A 21,454-nucleotide genomic window follows, 5' to 3' on the forward strand; every position below is an offset into this window, starting at 1 on the left:
GCGTTTGATACAGTAAATCATGAAATTTTGCTTTCTAAGTTACATAAATATGGATCTAAAGCAACTGTCCATAAATGGTTTAGTAATTATTTATTAGAGAGAAAACAGTATGTTCTTCTGAATTTGGAATCTGAAATGAATTCTATAGACTGTGGAGTTCCTCAAGGTTCGATTTTGGGAAGATATAGATGGTTTGGTTAAAAGGTTAAATAATGATCTCTTGAATTATTCAATGTGATTCAAAGTTAATAAATTATCGTTAAATATAAAAAAAAAGTCTAATTTTATGTTATTTGCTGGCAATAAAAAGTGTAATCATGATCAAATTAAAATTTACATAGACAAAGAAATATCAAGGGTCTCTTCTACATGTTTTTGGGTGTATGGATGGATGACAAATAGTGTTGGAAAGAACATATTTAACATGTTTGTAAAAAATAACTAAATCAATAGGAATCATAAGCAAAATAAGATATTTTGTACATCACAAATGTCTTTTAACATTATATTACAGTTTAGTTTATCTGTATTTAACTTATTGCAATATTGTATGGGGAAGCACCTTTCTAACTTATATAAACAAAATTTTTCTCTTACAGAAAAAATTTGTTCGAATAGCTACCTTTTCGAAACCTAGCACTCCTAGTGCACCTTTGTTTTTTAAATTGCAGCTCTTAAATATCTATCATATAAATATTTTCCTGACCTGTATATTTGTCTTCAGAGCTCTTCAGGATAATAGTTGGCCTTTTTTATTAAATATTATTTTGTACATAACCATCAAATTCATAATTATCCGACAAGGCAGACCTCATATTTGCATTTATTTTTGCACAGAACGACTCATTATCAGCGTCACGTTAGACATCATGGTATTAAATCTTGGAATAATAGGTCATCTTCTAAATCCACTTATCACTTTATACAGATATAAAAGTGGATTAAAAGAAGAGCTCCTGTATGAGTATTTATAGTAAGTCCCTTCGGCTGCTCCCTTGTTTGCACTTGGGGTCGCAACAGCAAATCCAAGGTGGATCTGCATGTTGAATTGGCACAAGTTTTACGCCGGATGCCCTTCCTGACGCAACTCCACATTACATGGAGAAATGTGGCAGGGGTGGGATTTGAACCCGCAACCTTCTGAAATGAAACCAAGCGCATTAACCACTTGGCCACCACCCCTCCTGTATGAGTATTTATAATGTTAATATATTACCTGGTTTTAACTGATTCAAACATCTTATACTTCATGAATTGATTTAATTCTCTTGTTTATTGTTGTGATATTTTTGTTTTTCTTTTTGTCTGGGTTTCCGATAAGCCTCTTTGGCTTCTATCTCTCTCCTGCACAGTATTCATATATTGTGTTTGTGTTGTCAGGAAAGAGTACAAGAGCACAGAACAAGATGATGTGATTTTGTTGTTATACTTCTCTTGTTCTCTTGAGTGTCTCTCCTGGTGCAGTTTGAGCAGCAGGAAATACAATATGTGAAATAAAATTACAGAGCAACAGGAGCTGCTTCCTACACATCAATACAAATAAACACATGGATCAACTGAATCTCCTGATTTATATTATCTGGATGTAAATAATATAACTGTTTGGAATCATTCTATTTTTACTGGATTCCATTTCGATTGAAAGACTTCATGCAAATGTAGTCTATGAGAGCTTGTCTCACTGCACTTGTGCTGAAAAAAAATAAAGTCTGACCAACATAAATGACTGTTCAGTTAATGTCAGACATAACTAAGTACAAATTTAAAACACCACATTGTCTATACTACTGCAGGATCAAGATTTGTCCTTATGACACTGCTGAGGACATGCTTGCCCATTGCTTTTGGTTTTGCATAAAAGTCTTCCCTTACTGGTCTACATGTTTCTCTGAAGCCTTCAAAATGAACTGAAATCTAAATTCGCTTGTATAAATCCCTGTTGACAACTGTGGGAGGCAAAGAACCTGTCCAACCCTGATTCTCAAAACTAGACTTCTATCTGCTGCAGCTAGCTGACACGTCAGCATCTGTTTGTCCTTTACAGGCTGGGGTCCTCAACACCAAGACACCAGAAAAATGTCATACTTGGCCATGATGGCATAGCAGACGGCGCTTCACAATGCAATTGGTACGCCTCACCTGAGTCACCCGAAATGGCTCATTTGACAACATCATTCCAGTGGCACCCAAGGATCCTCCAGAGGGACAGAGTGCCAAACATGTCAAATCTGATCCGTGTCAAAAATCTCACGACCGTACAGAAAGATAGGAAGCACCAGGACCCTCAAGACTCTGTGAAGCCCCCTTTACCCTTGATGGCGTCTGTTGAGCACCACCTTGAGCATCCTAAAAACAATCGGGATGCATAAGGGATGCAGAAGGGGTGAAAAACACATTTCTGTGTAAATGCTCCAGCATCCTTTGGGGGGCTGATTAACATTGTATTTTGGGTAAATTTTTTTGTCATTCTATGAGCGACCGATACATCCACTGAGCTTGCTTTGTGCTTCTTCTGTGCATCCATCGGCAATCATAGGTGACCAAACAATGCAGGAAAATGACACCAAACATAGAGTGTCCATGAGCAATCCCTTAACAACCTAGGCATTCCCTGTGCCTCTCTTGTGCCTTCTTTCAACATCCTTCACCCTCGGTGTCTGCTGAGCATTTGTTGTGAACATGTGCAATAATTTATGGTGACCATAGCGCTCATAGTGTTCTCTGTGCTTCCACTGAGTGTCCCTTGTGCCTCCCTTGAGCTTCTGACGGCGTCCTCGCACATTTGGTGGATGCACAAGGGAAGTACAACGAACTTCATCCTGTGTAAAGGGTTTGAACAGCAGCAACTACAACGGCTTTGACTGATCTGGTCACAGCAACAGGCCTTCTTCTTTATAACAAGTTGCCTCAAACCAAAAAGGATGTTACGGCTGCATTAAATGCATGCATTCCATTTTGTCCGCGGCAGAGTCGTGAATCACTGGATTAACAGCCTCTTACAGACAACCAAATCACTCACAACAAAACCTTTATCGAGAGCTTTGTGCATCTTTTTAACAGCTACCTAATGTGCTAAGCCGCTGGGTCGTAGCCGAGCGTGAAGAACACACAGTGTGTGTCCATATCTTATCGCTCTCACCAAGCGAGTTATTTTTAGCTCACGTGCAAACGCTTAAGGGCGGAGCTCCAGAGAGGCCTGTGCAGAGGCAGGAGAGAGCAACAGACTATATTTAGACTGCAGCTGACTCTGCGTAACACTTTGTTTCCAATAGCTACGGAGACAGCAGAGTCTCACTCAGTATGATGAGCTGCTGGGAAGAAAAAAAAAATCATTTCAAAGCCAGTTGCTGCACAGCTGCAGGTGTTACATCCTCTAATAGATGTCTGATACTGAGGTGTTGTAGACTATTACTGAGGTTAACTGTCTGAGCTATTTTTATTTCTAGTGCAATATGCAACAACCTTTCTATTTTCTCTGTTTGCTTTGGACATCTGTCCTCAGTTTGTGGACAGAGAATTCTTTTAAATGAACAGGCTGATTCCAGTGACAGCCCAGCATCTGATCACTTTAATAAGTTCTAGACCCGACGGTCTATAAATGCCAGTGCACTCACACATACACCTGCATGCTGCTTTACTAACAGTGCAGAACAAGGACTGCGTCTCGTAAATGCACAAAATAGCATGTAGCAGGTCTGTTTTCATGAATATGCAATCTGGGGTTTGTCCACCTAACAGTGCAAAGTTGTGGGAGGAAACATGCAAATAGGTGAGGTTTGCACACGTAATACAATTGATCAAGGCCAAAAGGAAATGTAGCAGATGCTGTCAAAATCTGAATTTCGTGAGTTTGTTCATTTTGTGCTGGATTCTTTAATAAACGTCTCCATGTGTAAGAGGTGGACCAAAAACAGCCACGCACATCAGAGTCTGTGTGAGAAATCATGGTTGTGCGCAAAGGATGCACAGTGGCTATTACAACAAAAAAAACAAATGTATAAAAGCAGTTTCCGGTTTGAGACATTTAGTTCTTGTCTGCAGTTTTATGGCAGGCTGGTGGGTGGTTCCGGTGCATTCTGCAAGTGGCACGTACTGAGAACTGTGTGCATGGTTCTGTGTGTGTTTCACAGATGGCGTGCATTGTGATTGGTCGCTGGTTTATTGCAGTGGCATGATGGAGCAGGAGTTGAATGTCTGAAACAGGAGATTGTTTTCTTTTCTTTATTTTTTATTGCCAGCGTGTAAACAAAGTGTCAGAATGCATTTGTAACAAAGCACAAGGTGCATACTTCAAGGGACTGTACTTCTGACCTCCAATTACTAGCAGACAACAGAAGGGGGTCAAAGGAAGAAATGATTTAAAAGAAGGTCATGTCTGGATCTGAGGAAATTCTCATTTACAATAACAACAGAGACTGTATTCAGTTTTAAAAGTAGATTAGACAATCAGAGAAATAATGATTGTAAATTTAATATAGACAGGATTAGATAAATCAAAAGTACACTGTTATTTGAGTAATGAGTTATCTTCCATGTATACTAGATGTAGATAAAGAGGTTTCTTGAACCTGCATCCAGTAACTTCAGTGGATGACTTAATTTAATTTTGCACTTAAAGCCATTAACACAAAATCCTCAGTTACATGCTGATGTCCAGGTCACATTATTGTGCATTTACTCTGAATAAATCACCCACAAAACTGTCTCCACTCCAACATACAAAAGTTTGAACTGACCACACAACTTATCACTCCTTATCTGGGATCTTATTAAATCAGGCCCATGTTTTTTTTTTGTTTGTTTGTTTGTTTTTTACATAAATGTGCACAGAGGGCACTGTGAAATGTTTCATCCCTGCAACCCAACTCAATGCTTTCTTAAAAAGAAAAGGCCCTCCTCCAGGAATCTGTTTGCATGACAAAAATAAACAGCTAACAACTACCTCATAATGCAACCTGGTCAAAAGTACTCACTCTCAGGGGGAACACAGTGTCTGTCCAATCTGCAATTACAGATGAAGGTTTGTCTTTTTTTTTTTTTGTCTATATCGTGATAGAGCTTCTGACAAATCAGCTGAATACAAACAGAAATGATAAGTTCTCTTTTTCAACAACCTGATTGGTTGCCTGAAAAGGTGACATCACAGTGCCTTTCATAAAAGTTAATACGCTGTGAGCAGCTGCATAAAAAAGCAGGGCACAGTGAAAAAAGATGCTGGGTGTGGCACTCTTACTGAAGGTGACTGAATGTAGGTGCATACGCAGCATTCTCATTGAGACTAACTGAAAAAGCTACTGGTGTCAAGGAAAAAAACAAAAACACAGGACCTTAACCAGCTTATAGTTGGCAAAAAGTGCTAAAGCTGCATGTAGGGTATATATTTCAGAAAAAAAGTGTGACAAGGAAAAAAATAAGAACAATATTATCCCAACCTGTGCCACCAAGCTCATCCCCAAACTTGTGCAAGGTTTTAGCAAGGTATTATCTGAAGCAGTAAGTAAAAACAGCTGATATTTTAAGCAACAGACAGAACATCCTGTTTTAATGTAACAATGTGCAAAATGCTAAAACAGTGTGGCATCTTCCACTTCAGTAAATGCCTGTCCGACTTCTTAACACTGCAACATGCCGGCAGCGCAGGTCACCATCTAATCAACTGTGACTCCTCGAAAACCAGTTTTTCTACCATCAACATGTGAATGCATCTTAACTGACCCAGCTGTGGTGCGACTGCAAAGTGGAGATGGAGATTAACATGCACGGCTCTGCCTGTCCAGAACACAATGTCATCTAAGCTAACACAGAAGCAGGTGGCTCTGCACCTCAAACACTTGCTCGCTCATTTCTCAAGCTGCAAAGCTCTGGCACACTGTCAGTTTGAATGTCTATGCATGTTTTCAGATCCCCAGCTACAGCTACTGTGGACTCTGCATGCAATGACCCCAGAGCTGCTTGGACACCTGCTTATGTTGTCAGAGCTGACAAGTGGCCACAGGTAATATATATTTTGTTGACAAAAACTGCACTAACATAAATGACCTACCAGCTTCTACATAAAGACAATCTGTAGATTTGCTTTAAGGAGGTCTTATGTCTTCTTATAAGGTTCTCTGTGCACTCACAAATGGACGTCTAATGTACTATAGCTTTAAACAACATATCAAGAACATGGAACACAGCACCTTCTGTATCAGACAACCCATCAAGATCCTGCAAACAAAAAATCCAATTCTTTATATGTTTTTGCTTTGATTTTTACCACATTATTGTGAGCTCTGGTCACTCTGGATGCTTTTAATAGTTAGGACCCTGTCTTGATGGTCTAAAGTGCACTACCCAAGTGCAAGTGGGCGTGGTCAAAGTCCACTTTGCTATTTACACTGTGCATAATGTGAGCACAACATCCGTTTGGAGAAAGTGGTGGTATTAACTCTAATGAATAAGGGGCGTGTTTTGGCTGCTGCATGAATTCCACCAATCAGTGTCATCTGTCGCTGCCTTTGAGGGCCACGTGTGCTTGAAAGTGGTGCGTTGCTATTTAGATAGTGGAGTCAGTAGGTAGCAGAAGTAAGAGGGTTTCTGGCAAGGAAAGGGATCACATGTGAGCAGATCATTTACATGATCAGATGTCATACACCAGTGCTCCCTGAGGTGACCAACAACACTGCCATGGGTGAACAGATGAGCTGAACTACGTGTGCTGCTTCAACACTGAACAAATAACTGTCAGTCCGAAACTAGAAATAACACTTGTGGTGTGCTCTACTGTGTGATACGTGTTAGACTGGACAAGAGATCTTTCCAGAGAATCTTTGGAATGACTTGGTGTCAAATCACTGATTGTGTAAGGAGTCCCCAGGTAGGAATACTATCTACACTGTAAAGGAGTGTGAACTGTGACACTACGGTGCAAATTCCTGAACACAATCCAGCAGTATGCAAGTACCACATTGCTGAGGACATTAGTGACAGGAGGCCAATTCAACTCAACTCAACCTTTACTTCTAAAGCACATTTAAAACGACAACAGTCGACCAAAGTGCTGTACATAATAAAAAAGGGCACCAAGTTACCCCCAATCACAAATAAATGAATTAAAAATAACAATAAAATTACAAAAGGCAATAAAACAAATAAAAGACAAAGTAAGATAAAGTGTAAAAAGTTCATTTACATAGCACCAAATCACAACAAAGCTGCCTCAGGCACAACGCATAAGTAATGTCTAACTTTACCAACCCCAAGAGCAAGGATACAGGCAACGGTGGGAAGGAAAAACTCCCTCTTACCAGAAGGCCAAGGGAACATCTACCTAACATCTGGCTGTGACAGATACCTGGAGACTTTTGAGCTACAGGAATGAACTGGAGGTCTGTCTAGGTTGTCAGCAGTAGGAACCCTGGATAGTTTCCTGCATGTGGCAATGTGCAACATCCATTCATGCTTCTAGATTTGATCTGCTAATATCACGGCCAATACTACTTTGGACACTGTTAACTTAATTCATTTCAAAGGCAGGCAGCAGGTCATTGCTTTGTCATTGGCTGTTAACATCAGCTCCACGCCAGCTCCCTCATTGCTTGTCAACCTGGAATACCTTCTTTAGACAGCTGACAGCAACGGAAAAGTGCCTCAGTTCTTCAGTACCGACAATTAGATCTTGTTCAAATAGTTCCGTCAAAAAAGGCTCGGCTGACTCACCACTAAATCTGTGTAATTAAAATGTTCCAGACATTTATGAAATATAAAGGACTCATAAGCTGGAAATGTTTATATTTATAAATAAATTTTGCTCATCTTAAAGCATAATTTGCACATTGCATCAATAATTTCAGTTCAGAAAAAAATGTCCAAAGACTGACAGCACATAAGAAAAGGAAACAAAAAAAAACCTTCAGAGAAGTAGATCTACAGAAGACATCATTACAGTGGAGCTCATGCTGATATCATCTGGACGATCAGGTCTCAGCTATAAATGACAATACAGCCACGTGGTGTCATAGCAACAAAGCACTGATTTAAGTGTGTATTTAAAGAACTTGGCACAATTTTCTAAGGTTGTGAAAGAAGAAAAAAATAGGATCGACATAAGGATTAATATGGTTGAGTGTACAGCGGCTAGCTGCCTTTGCTCATGGGGCCCTGGATTCGGCTCACGGGAAAATATCTGCCACCAAAACAACCATGCCCCTAATCAATCAATCAATCAATCCATCCATCCATCCATTTTCTTCCGCTTTATCCGGAGTCAGGTCGCGGGGGCAGCAGCTCAAGCAAAGCTGCCCAGACCTCCCGATCCACACACACCTCCCCCAGCTCCTCCGGGGGAACCACAAGGCGTTCCCAAGCCAGCTGAGAGATGTAGTCCCTCCAGCGTGTCCTGGGTCTTCCCCGGGGCCTCCTCCCAATGGGACGTGCCCGGAACACCTCTCCAGCGAGGCATCCAGGGGGCATCCGGAAAAGATGCCCGAGCCACCTCAACTGACGTAGAGGAGCAGCGGCTCGACTCCGAGCTCCTCCCGATAAATTAGGAGCCCCTAATTTATTATGAATTTATTGATTTGTAACAGGATTCAGTTCCAGTGGCTGGAAGAGTTTGTCTTCATGTCCAAGAAGCTATTTTTGACCAGATTCTAGCCCTGCAAGTACTCAGAGTGCAAGCATGAATACTGGCAGTGCTTCTTCGTTTCACAAAGCATTTGACTGAGTTGATCAGACTGCTCTCTGAGACATCCTGAAAAATCTTGAGATCCCCAAGAAGTTACTGAACATCACAGTCAGCCTATAGATAGATACTGTGAGGGTTGTATGGAGGCAGAAACTCTGAGTTTTTCCCCAGTGAAAACTGGCATTCCTCATGGATGTGTTTTGGTTCCTATACTGTTCAATGGTTGCATGGACTAAGTGTTGGGTTGCAGAAACCAGTGACTTGGGTGTTTTTGTTAGCAAAGAAAGATTTCCTGACATTGACTTCACAGATCTATGATCTTTGTGGAATCAACAGATACTCTAAGTGCAGCACTGGAGACGTTGAGTGAGAAATTGGTGTCTGAGTTTGCGATTGTCAGGGATCAAAACTGAGATCCAGGATTTAATGACTTCCTGGACTCACACCTCTGTATGAGGTGAAAGTGTTGAACTTGTAGAAACATTCCACTTACCTTCACCGTGATGCACATGTCTCTGGGTCCTCAGCCTTTGACATCAAGAGGTGCTGGGGAGAGCTCATGGAGTCATGTGGTCACTGGACAGAGGCATTTGGTGATGCAGATATCTTCACAGGAGAACGAAGATCCAAGTCTTTAGTGCCCTGGTGCAACCTGTCTTGCTGTATGGTTGTGAGACTTGGGCGCTAACCAATGATCAAAGATGATGACTGGACGTCTTTGGTACTCCATGTCTTTGGAGGATCTTTGAGTAGGGCTGGACTGACTTTGTATCAAACAAACGGTTAGTAAGAGAGACTAAGATGAGGCGCATCACTTGTATTGTGAGGGAGTGCCAGCTTTGACATATATACATACATACACGGAAAAGGAAATAGCCTGTCAATCACTCTTCTAGTGAGAGTGAGAGCGAGAGAGCGAGAGATGGAGAGAGAGAGAGAGAGAGAGAGAGAGAGACAGAAAGAGAGAGAGACACTGACTAACCAAATACGTAAGGCATCTGACTGCATTAATCCAAGACCAAGCAGGAAAACAAGCATGCCGCCTCCAGCCTGCACTCTTGCTCTTCAAAGCTTTACAACTTTTTTTTTTAACAAAACTTTGGTCATTATTGTATTTTTGTCTCAGTGGTCCTCACAGACACCCCTGAACATCAAAGTGGACATTCACAGTGTGAGGGATTTCACCTTTGTCCATCACCATTAAAGATACCAACAATAGCATAAGGGACAAAAAAAGATGCGCCTGTGACTAATATCAGAAGATCAAAGGAGCATTTTGAAGTTTTTCTGATTTCAAAGCTCAAACAGATACACATGGCTAATAACACAACCATTAAGGACACTTTCTAAAAGACCACCACTCAACCAGAAGAGTAGATACATAGCTCGCACTTGGACAAGTGAAAAATATTGGTAAACTCCATTATTATCAGTCCACCAATTGAGAATGGTGGTAAAGATTCTCTTTTCGCCCACAACATCCACACACACACACACACACACACACACACACACACACACACACACACACACACACACACACACACACACACACACGCACCAATCAGCCATAACATAGTGACCACTTGCCTAATGTAAAGGCCTTCCTAGATTCCACGAGACCACTGAATGTGTGTTGTGTCAGGACACCCCTAAGCAGAGAACCACACAGCCATAAAAACCAAGCAGCCATTATTTTCAGCCGACAATTTCAAAGGACAGCAATAGTTTGTTCAGATACTGTCTACGTATGAATAGGGAGCTGGATTACTGTTGACAAGAGCAAAGAGTCCAGCAAAAAGAACAAAGTCCAAGAGGCAACACTGTCTGTGGTCAGCAACTAGAACTCAAACACAAAGGATCACCATGAGAGAGCAATTTATGGAGGTAGTAGATCAAGTAACAAGAAAGGATTGAGACAATCTGGCATAAGAGTGAGGGGCTGTGGACCACTAGAGAGTGTGTGACTCAATCAATGGATAAATGAGGATGCACAATCAAACAGAAGCATGAGCACCTGTGAAACAGGTGGTAAAGCCAACAAAGTATAAAAGGAACAGGTGTGTCAGAATAAAAGCATCACAGAGGAGAATTCACTGCGGAATAAACATAATGTGCGAAAGATATCATAAAAAAAAAATAACAAAAAGGGCAGAAAACAGCAGCAGAGACGTGAACCACAACAGGTAACGGGCAACAAGATGTTAGGAGGAACACGTTCTGCTGGATCAGACCACATGAGCCAGGCTTCACTCCTCACGTGCATCAGTGCGCCTTGGCCACGTACAATCCTGTCAATGTTTCACCAGTCTCCTTCCTGACACTACAGATCATTCAGACCAAGAACATCCCGCAAGCGGAGCAGTTTTGGAGATGCTCTAGCCCAGTCTTCTAGCCATCACAACTTGGCCCTTGTCAAAGTCACTCAAATCTTTAAACATCCCCATTTTTCCTGCTTCCATCGCATCAACACTGAAGAAAAAATGTTAACTTGCTGCCTAACATATTCCACCCACTGACAGGTAACACTGTCACAAGAATCAATGATCTCCACTTCACCTGTCAGTGGTCATAATGATGTGACTGATCGATGGAAGTTTAAACACCTTCAATAAAACTTTCAACCTCAATTTGACCCAAACCGCATATATTACATTTTATCAAACAATATATCTGACAGTTAAATTTGATAAACTGTCTTTCTTTGTTGCCATATTGTGACATTTTAAAATAATACAAGATAGATTTATTTCAGTTTTTCTTCACAACATCAGACTGACAATGGGTCAAAAGTATAGACACACCATGATTAATGTCTCTAAACAGCATCAATGAATCTAGAAATTGACGGAATTAATTTCCATCAACAGTACGTCAGGATCACTGAATGCCAGAAGTGATGAAGGAGAGTGTAGTGTTGCATACAAATGCAGTATTGTCCACCTTTAAGGTAACACTCCATCTCCACGGCCTCCACGGTCCAATAAGGAGGAAGCCATGAATCCAAAACTACAGCCACAACTTCTACTACAAAAGTGGTGATTCATACTACAAAGGCATTGGATTTGTAGTTAACAGGAACAGAAGACAGGCAACGGAGCAAGGAGTTTCAAACTACAGCTAGCGCACCGCGCCCACAGAGCGCAAGCCTCCGCCAACACTAGTGTCCAAATCCACAAAATTTTACCTTGAAAAACTTTTCAAGGTCAAAGTGCTGTTAGAAGTGGCTTTTCATAAGCTACATTATATGTGTATTTACAATGCACGCTGCATTGACTTTGACCTTTTGAACCCAAAATCAACAGGGGTCTTGCGGTCATTATGTGTAACGTAGACCCCATGTCTGGGGAGAACTGGGTGAGTACTGCTGACTGACTCTGTGCACGCAGGGATGTCTGCCTGCGCTGTGTGAACAACAAAGAAACAATTTAAAAAATGAGTTTTTAACAGAGTGGCGAGCGTGGAAAAGAAGGCAGAATCATTTCTGCGTCTGCTGCAGTGAAGATTAGCCAGTGCTCCTGGGTGGAGTCTCCAGCAAACATCTTCTGTCTGACACCTCATTCACCACACAACACAAAAGAAATATGAAATGACAGGGCCATCTGATGTCAAGAGAGGATGAGCTGCAGAGACAAACACAATATGGTTGAGCAGACGGTGATCTACAAGTCCACGGTACTGCTTCCCTCAGTGTGCAAAATTCTGTCCCACTCTGAATAATCTGAACATGTTCTGGGTGCGAGTCAAAGGAAATGATCAGTGTGATGCCAAGAGAGAGGATGAGTGAGGCTGCATCCAACTCCCAGCGCCACGGCAGAGCCACTTCAGAAACAGCGGGAAAAGATGCGAAAAATGACGCTAATGTGTTGATAATGAATTTATGTTTCTGTCGGAGAGAAATCGACAGCACGGAGCCAAATACAGGAATGGCGGCTGTGTCCACAGGGAATGTCAGTCAAAGGGGAGAAAGAGACGGGAGTCTAAATATACATCACTTTCATTACCAGACTTGACATTTTCTGCCTGTCATGACACAACGTGTCATGTTGGATCTGTTTCTAAAGAAGCTCTTTCCTTCTTTTTTTAAATCAATTACACAAGCGGAAATTTTCCAATCTGACCTTCACTAAAAACAGAGACTTCATGCACTTTTCAGTGAAAGATGGATCAAGTCCATTTTGGAGCTATACAGTGACTTCAAATATCAAAACAAATATACAGTACTGTGCAAATGTTTTAGGCATCCCAGAATTACAATAAAGGTAGCATTTGATGCCCCTCCCCCTTTTTTATTGGCGAGTCAACACAAAATCAGTTCCAACAAAATATGAATATGTGAGCAATAGTTTTTTATTCCATAATAATAATTTCTTTTTAAGTGTACTACCAGCAGAATATCACACAAACAGTTGCATATAATCATGCAATATTAAAATGATTGTAAAACACAATTATTCATTAAGTCAGATTTTTCTTAAAACAGTTTTTGAAGTTTGTTTCGTTCTTTTATGCGCTCTGGACTCGCAGGCTTTTTGGTGATTGGAGAAGTGCGGGCTCATTCGTCCACTTTTTCTCGACGATTTGTGACTTTGGGACTTTTTTTCCTTTGTTCAGTGATCGCCATGTGACCGGACCATCAGGCATCCTTTGATCTCAAAGGCAGAGGACCCAGAGACACGAAGTGCCAAGATAGGTGAATGTTTCTACAAGGTTAACAGTTTCACCTCCTACAGATACACTTCTGATTATCGAGCCCAGAAAGTCATTGAAAGCTTGAATCTTAGTCTTGATCCAGGCAAACTCAGACAGTTACATTCCCCACTCAGCTTTCCAAGTGCTGCAGTCTGGGTATCATTGATTCCACAAAGGTCAAGGTCAGTAAACATTTTCTTTCCAACAAACATACCTAGGTTACTGGCTTCCACAACCCTACCCAAGGTGCAGTCCATGCAAACACTGAACAGCACAGGAGCCAGAGCTCATCCCTGACAAAAGAGAAGCTTTGTGCTCACCTCTGACACTCGCTGGCATGAAGCACCAGGTTCTGGTTGTTCTTGGCGCTGACCGTAAGCTCGTGCTCTGTTGGGTTGAAGATGTCGAGCAGCAGATGACACTGACGGGTGCTGTAGACAGACAAAGTCACACATGGTAAAGGTAGATCTGAAATATCTCTGCACACTCAGTAAGTCTCAAACAAGTGCAGTGCTGAAACAAAGGACAGTTTCTGTTAAACAACCGCATTTGCAGAAATTGAAACACCCATTACTCTGTTCGCCCTGTACAGTTCAGAACAAACTGCAAACAGGACCAAAGTGTGGACGTGTATACAGCTCTGTTATCCATAGGGGACCTCACAGGAAGGCACCCAAAGGAAGCCATGAAGTCATTTATAATGTCATGAAAAACCAGCACCAACATCACTGATTTGACCACAAATTTCCAAATCTCCTCAAATTTAACATCAGAAAAAGATAGGGATGTCTTAGATTCAGGGTCTAGACTTTTATGTGTCATATCCACTAACAACAGTAGGTAAGTAGGGTGAATTAATCAGCAACTGTGGAAAACAGCATGATGAAACTTGATGAATGCAGCAGAGTAATGTTCCTCGAAGATGGTGATCCCAAAAAAGACGAGAATGTTTACTGTGGTCCTGACAGCAGCCGTGTCTAAGAGACTGACAGGCAAGTTTGTCAGTACGTGGCTGAACAAAGAAATGAAGGAGCTGCCCATAAAATATGATATTATTGTCATTATTTTCCAGATAAAGGCTTTTTCTACGCAAGAAAAAAACTAACAAAAGATTTGGTCTTCAGAAATATATATATATATATATATATATATATATATATATATATATAGTTAGTGGCTAGGTGAAGCCATTTATTGTCAAACAACCAGGTTTGCTCTTTTTAAATCATAATGACAACACAAACTACCCAAATTACTCTGAGCAAAAGTTTAAAATACCCTTATTCTTAAAACTGTGTATTGCCCCCTTTAACATCACTGACAGCTTGGAGTCTTTTGTGGTGGTTGTGGACGAGGCTCTCTGATAGTGAAGCTGCCACTGAATATGTTTCGGACTTTATTTACATCAATTACAAAGAAATACAAACAATATGGCACTCTATTGTAAATCTACATGGAGTAGACAGTTCACAAAAAGTGAGTGACTGTGCAAGAAGTAGAAGAGTGAGGAAAGCCACCAAGACACCCAGACAACCCAGAAGAAGTTATAGGCTTACGTGGCTGTGATTGCAGAAACTATGCACAGTGAAAGCTTTGCATTTTGTATCAACAGTTATCCATCTAGAGGAGGATTTTCTTAAAAAGAAGACCTGAAAGTTTAGCTAGAATTTGCCAGAAGGTACATCTGAGATGCCTGGATTTGATCTGTTTTGATGAAAGAAAATCCTTCTCGGCTCTACTCCACTATGAAGCTAAGAGTAGAGAACTGAGAACTGTCTACTCCATGCAGATTTACCATAGAGTGCCATATTGTTTGTATTTCTTTGTAAAAGATGTAAATAAAGTCTGAAACATATTCAGTTTGTGTTGTCATTATGATTTAAAAGAGTAAACCTGGTTGTTTGACAATAAATGGCTTCACCCAACCACTAACCATGAGTGGAAAAAAAAAGTTTTGTGTTATCATTCATATTCTCTGAAAAATGGCCAAAAAAAAAAAAAATCCACCAGGGTATGTAAACTTTTGAGCTCAACTCTGTGTGTGTGTGTGTGTGTGTGTATATATATATATATATATATATATATATATATATATATATATATATATATATATATATATATATATATTTTTTTTTTTTTTTTTTTTAACAAAAATGTGTCTTGAAAAATGGGGGCCGTTCTATAATTGTAACAATATGGTATTCCATATTCAATTAATCTGTGCACAGATTAATTGAATAAATGCCAAATGCCTGAAGGGTCATCAAGGCTAAATTCAAATGAGCCCAAATGTAACAGCATTCATCTTACCACTCTCCCATGCAAGTAAGAGAATGCCAGCTATGACACAGACGGGTAGTATGTGTTTTTAATAAGTGTACATACATGCTGTAGAACATGTGACAGTTTTTGCAATGTGAGGGTTTAGTAGAAAAGGTAGTTTCTTTTGCTTTTAAAGTCAACAATGTCCTTTGGATGAACACTAGTTGTCACTGATTATCTAACTCTTACCTATGGGTTCAAGTAGTTGCTTGGGTTTGGCAATAGCCAGACCCCAGTCAACCACATTGGCTTTTTGGGCTAAACCAGGTTAAGGGTAGCACACAGACAATCTGAGATAGAGTTTGCTTTGCTCCCATATCAGTGCATGAAATTTGGAAACATCCTGAATGGACTCCGACCGATTTCAATTTAAAACAAATTATTTATACAGCACCAAATGACAATGTAAGTTATCTCAAAGCACTATAAACAGTAAAATGTTAACATTAGGTCTCATGATGAAACAGAACAACAAGATACAGATCACAGACCCCGAGGAAAACGTTAGGGATGCACGTATCACTTTTAAGATTCCCCTGTCAATATCATTTAAGTACAACACTAATTTGCACACAGTAGTATTTTACATATTTTAGGATTTTATTCTGTTCTGCGTGGATTTCTGGGGGGGTATTTATTCTTTTATGTTATTGTCTGGGTTTTGCTTCTTATGTTGAGCTACACTGGAGATGATTTTCCGTTATGACAGACATAGTTTTCTGATTTTGATTCTAGTGTATCTGAATCCAGTTTACAATGTAGATGGTAGATTTATCAATTAGCAGCCAAAGGGCTAAGACTTCTCACACTGGCCCAGTTGGTATCTGGTAACTTCTCCTACAGATGTGTGCTGTTTCTGTGAATAATCATTTTGAAAACCATTGTTAAATTTCATGATGAATTTAAATTTTGACAACAAAAGTTGTATGTTTACGTATAATATATATGAGATAGTCCAAGATGGTGGCAGGTCACCAGAGTGCTGTGCTGCTCTGAGAAGTATATCTTGTTTTAATGTGCTGTTATGTGATTTTAGACTGCAAAATAGTGTCTTTTAAGCTGCAAAATCCAAAACCTTTTTGAGGTTTTAATATTTCAGTTTTAAAACATTCTGGACTTTAAATTGGACAATGGAGATGTGTTACTAGCCTGCTAGCTGCACTCCACCTGGGCCTGCCTGCTAGCTGCTCTCCACCTGGGCCTGCCTGCTAGCTTTTCTCCACCTGGGCCTGCCTGCTAACTTTTCTCCAGCTGGGCCTGGCTGCTAGTCGCTTTACACCTGGGCCTGTATGCCCAGCTGCTAGCTGCTCTACACCTGGGCTTGCCTGCTAACTGTTCCACACTTGGCTGGCTGCTATTTCGTGACTGCAATTTCCCTACCATAATTACTGACTCTATCTGGCTAGCTAGGCAGCTTTCTAGCTGCCCGCCCTGCTGCTAGCTGCTTTCCACCTGGGCTTGCCTGCCCTGCTGCTAGCTGCTCTCCACCTGCTGTCAGCGGCTCACCGCATCACCGCTCAGCTGGCTCCTCATAGTGGAAAAATCATGGGCTGGATTTTATCATGGGGCGGATCCGGAGCCAACACGCAGCGGGACCAGCGGATCCTTCGCGGACTATGGGGCTGTTTTTTCCTGTGCGTCTCGCCCTGCTGTGTTTACTGACAGTCTGCTTTGAGCGTTCCCCCTACTGCAGCGCGCTTGGTGCTGTGCCTATGTTGCCTGCCAGGGGGACGCGTCCAGCTGATTGGGATCCAGCATCATTGTCACCCACACCGCCTCCAATCAGCTATGACTCCCCAACTCTGCTTCCACACATAAGTATTCTGGTTTTGAAGGAGTGCATTTTATCATCACTCCACCTCTCTGCTAGACATCAGACCAAGGTGGATGTCACTTACAGACTATTCAAGCAGAGGTGCCTCATTGCCCTTCTGCTGCTTATTTCAGGAAACATTCAACCTAATCCAGGTCCTGATCACAGTTTGCTGACTAATGTCCCTACATTCAGACCCCCCAGTGAACATCAATTAACTTTTGACTCCTTCTGCACTAGAAAGCACCTAGGTGTTTTACATCTAAACACCCGCAGCCTGATCCCAAAAATGGCTGAGTTGACTGCTTATGTCCACACTTCAAACCCTGATGTTCTGGTTATCTCTGAGACCTGGCTCAAAAAATCCACCCCTGATTCTGCAGTCGCCATCCCTGGATATAATATATTTCGCCAGGACAGAAGTTCCAAGGGGGGTGGAGTAGCCATTTATTCCAAGGCAAATTTACACTGCTCAGTGTTAACATCTAAATCTGTTGCAAAGCAATTTGAGTTGGTCATCATGAAGATTAACCTGTCTACAAACTTCTCTATCATTGTTGCTGGTTGTTACAGACCACCCTCAGCACCTGCCTGTGCTCTCCCTGCTATCAGTGAGCTTACTGCTCCTTATGTTACTTCAGAATTCATCTTGCTTGGGGACCTGAACTGGGACATGCTTAACCCTCTACCATCAGTGCAGTTACAATTAGATGCACTTGGCTTGTTCCAGACTGTGTCAAGCCCCACCAGGTATAACTCCAGGTCTATGAACATTGGGACACTGACTGATGTTATACTTACTAACAGACCTGATAAATATGTCTCATGTGTATTCTGTCAAAGTCTAAGTGATCACTGTATCATAGCCTGTGTTTGCAAGAGCATTACTCCACAAACCCCACCGATGATTATATTCAAACGGCTAACAAAACATTTTGACGAGCAGGCCTTCCTACATGATCTATCCCAAGTTATTTGGAGCAGCACTGATTTTATCCCTGATGTTGAAGTTGCCTGGTCACATTTCAAAAGTTTGTTCACTTCAATTTTAAACAAACATGCTCCCCTAAGAAAAATAAGAGTAAAAAATCGATATAGTCCTTGGTTTAGACCAGATTTAGCTGAGCTCATCTGTCAGAAACACCATCTTTGGCAAAAAGCTAAATTCTCTAATAAACAATCAGACTGGCAGACCTATAGAGCTGTCCGAAACAAATGCACTCAGACAATTAGAAGGGCAAAAGTTACTCATTTTAAAGAGCAATTACTCGCTAGTAGTGCTGACCCTAAAAAATTTTGGAGTTCAATTAAGTCTATGGAAAATAAGAAAATAAGTCCCTGTCTGCCAATCATGATCAAAGCTGATGGTGTGGTTATCACTGATAAGGCAAAAAGTATGGACAATTTTAATAAACACTTTGCTCAGGCTGGCCACACAGACCTTTTATCTCAGGCCACAACCCCAATCAGCCCCTGATAGACCTGTCTTCTCTATCCATTCCATCCTGGAATCTGAAGTGCTCAGAGAACTGCTGAGACTGGACACTTCCAAATCTGCCGGACTCGATTCACTAGAGCCTTTCTTTTTGAAAGTAGCAGCCCACATCTTAGCAGCCCCCATCTGTAGACTATTCAATCTTTCCTTACAGACTGGGGTTTTTCCAAAAGATCGGAAATCTGCTGCGGTCACTCCTCTATTTAAAGGAGGAGACAACAGTGACATGAACTGCTTCAGGCCAATTTCCATCTTGCCCTGTCTTTCGAAAATCTTTGAAAAAATTGTCAACTTACAGCTGATAGATTTCCTGGAGTCTTATCAGATCTATAATCCATTGCAGTCTGGGTTTAGAGCCATGCACAGCTGTCTGACCAGAAGCCCTGGATTAATACCGAGGTACTGCGCTTACTGCGTGCTCGCACTGCTGCATTTAAATCTGGCAACGAGGCTGAGCGCAAAGCCGCACAATATAGACTGAAGAAGGCCATAAGAGCGGCCAAGAGGCAGCATAGAGAGAAGACAGAGAACTTCTACTCCAATGCTGACCCCAGGAGGATGTGGCAAGGTCTGAACCACATCTCAGACTTCAGAACCGGTTCCAGGACCACCACCATCAGCTCTTCAGACAGCCTCCTGGAAGACCTCAATGTGTTCTACTCACGCTTTGAGAGCTCCACCTCCACCTGTACCACATCCATAGATCATACACACACCTCGGCTGTCCAACCTCCCTCCTCCCCTCTCGTTATCACACCAGCCCAGGTACACAGAGCACTGAGGAGTATTCGGCTCCGGAAAGCTGTTGGCCCGGATAACATACCTGGTCGTGCCCTCAGAGCATGTGCCAACGAGCTGACTGACGTTCTTACCTCCATCTTCAACCTTTCCCTCAGTCAATGCACTGTTCCCACCTACTACAAGACCACCACCATCATCCCCCTCTCCAAGAAGAACCTCCCATCTTGCCTGAATGACTATAGGCCAGTAGCACTCACTCCAATCATTATGAAGTGTTTCGAGAGAGTGGTACTGTCATACATTCAGGACTGCATACCGGACATCACAGACCCCCTGCAGCACGCTTACAGGCACAACAGGTCAACCTCGGATGCCATTGCCGCCGCCCTGCACGCCTCCCTCTCCCACCTGGAAAATAAAGACTCTTACATCAGAGTACTTTTCATTGACTACAGCTCTGCTTTCAACACGGTCATCCCTCACAAACTCACTTACAAACTGTCTGCCCTTGGACTCCATCCCACCCTCTGTGACTGGCTCCTGGACTTTCTGACTGGCAGACCACAGTCTGTCAAGATTGGGAATAGGACCTCAGCCAGCATCACCACCAACATCGGTACCCCGCAGGGCTGCGTCCTCAGCCCTATTCTCTACACCCTCTTCACCTACGACTGTGCCGCCTCTCACCCCGATAACACCATCATAAAGTTTGCTGACTACACTGCTGTGATTGGACGTATCACCGGCGGAGACGAAGCAGCTTACAGGAGGGAGGTGGAAGGCCTGGTGACATGGTGTGGAGTCAACAACCTCACCCTGAACACAGATAAAACCAAGGAAATGATAGTGGACATGATGAGGGAGAGGGAACCTCATCAGCCACTGTCTATCCAAGGCCGCGAGGTGGAGAGAGTGAGCAGCTTTAAATATCTGGGGGTCCACATCAGTAGTGACCTCACTTGGACACTCAACACCACACAGGTGGTAAAGAAGGCTCAGCAGCGGCTGTACTTCCTGAGGAGGCTGAGGAAATTTGGCATGTCACCCAAGATTCTCAGCAACTTCTACAGCTGCATTATTGAGTCCATTCTCACCACCTCGATTACTGCATGGTATGGCAGCTCAACGGTGAATGACCGCAAACGCCTGCAGAGAGTAGTGAAGACCGCATCAAAGATCACGAGGACGCCACTACCATCTCTGCAGAGCATCTACCATCGGAGAGTCCACAATAGAGCTGCCACCATCATAAAAGACCCTACACATCCCCAACACGGACTGTTCACACTGCTGCCTTCAGGACGGAGGTTCAGGAGTGTGAAATGCAAAACCACCCGCTTCAAAAACTCTTTCTACCCCACTGCCATCAGACTGCTGAATGCTGCTAAGGACTGAGCAGACCCCCTGAGGTCACTTTACACTGTTACTGCACCTTACTGTTACCTTACTGTTAACTGTTAATACTTGAATCTTGCTATTTGCACTTTTTTTTTTATGCCTATTTTGACTATTATTATAGACACCCGGTGAGAGCAGCAAAGAAGAGAATTTCATTGCACAGGGAAATACGTTTCTTACTGTACATATGACAATAAACCTTTTTGAACCTTTTTGAACCTTTGAACCTGACTGCCTCATTGAAGGTCCTCAATGATATTATCAATGCTGTTGACAATAAGGAGTACTGTGTGGCTATGTTTGTTGACTTAGCCAAAGCTTTTGA

General features: G+C 42.0%; 1 protein-coding gene across 1 annotated transcript in view; it reads right to left on the bottom strand.

Annotated features, from left to right (window-relative positions):
* The window catches only part of trappc9 (trafficking protein particle complex 9), a 417,688-nt gene that overhangs the window by 145,123 nt on the left and 251,111 nt on the right, over positions 1-21,454 (bottom strand). Inside the window, 1 exon segment of the mRNA XM_034160137.1 lies at positions 13,681-13,791. Within this exon segment, the coding sequence (XP_034016028.1) occupies positions 13,681-13,791 (111 nt within the window).

This window comes from Thalassophryne amazonica, chromosome 20 (assembly GCF_902500255.1).
Source record: "Thalassophryne amazonica chromosome 20, fThaAma1.1, whole genome shotgun sequence".
Taxonomy (NCBI): Eukaryota; Metazoa; Chordata; class Actinopteri; order Batrachoidiformes; family Batrachoididae; genus Thalassophryne; species Thalassophryne amazonica.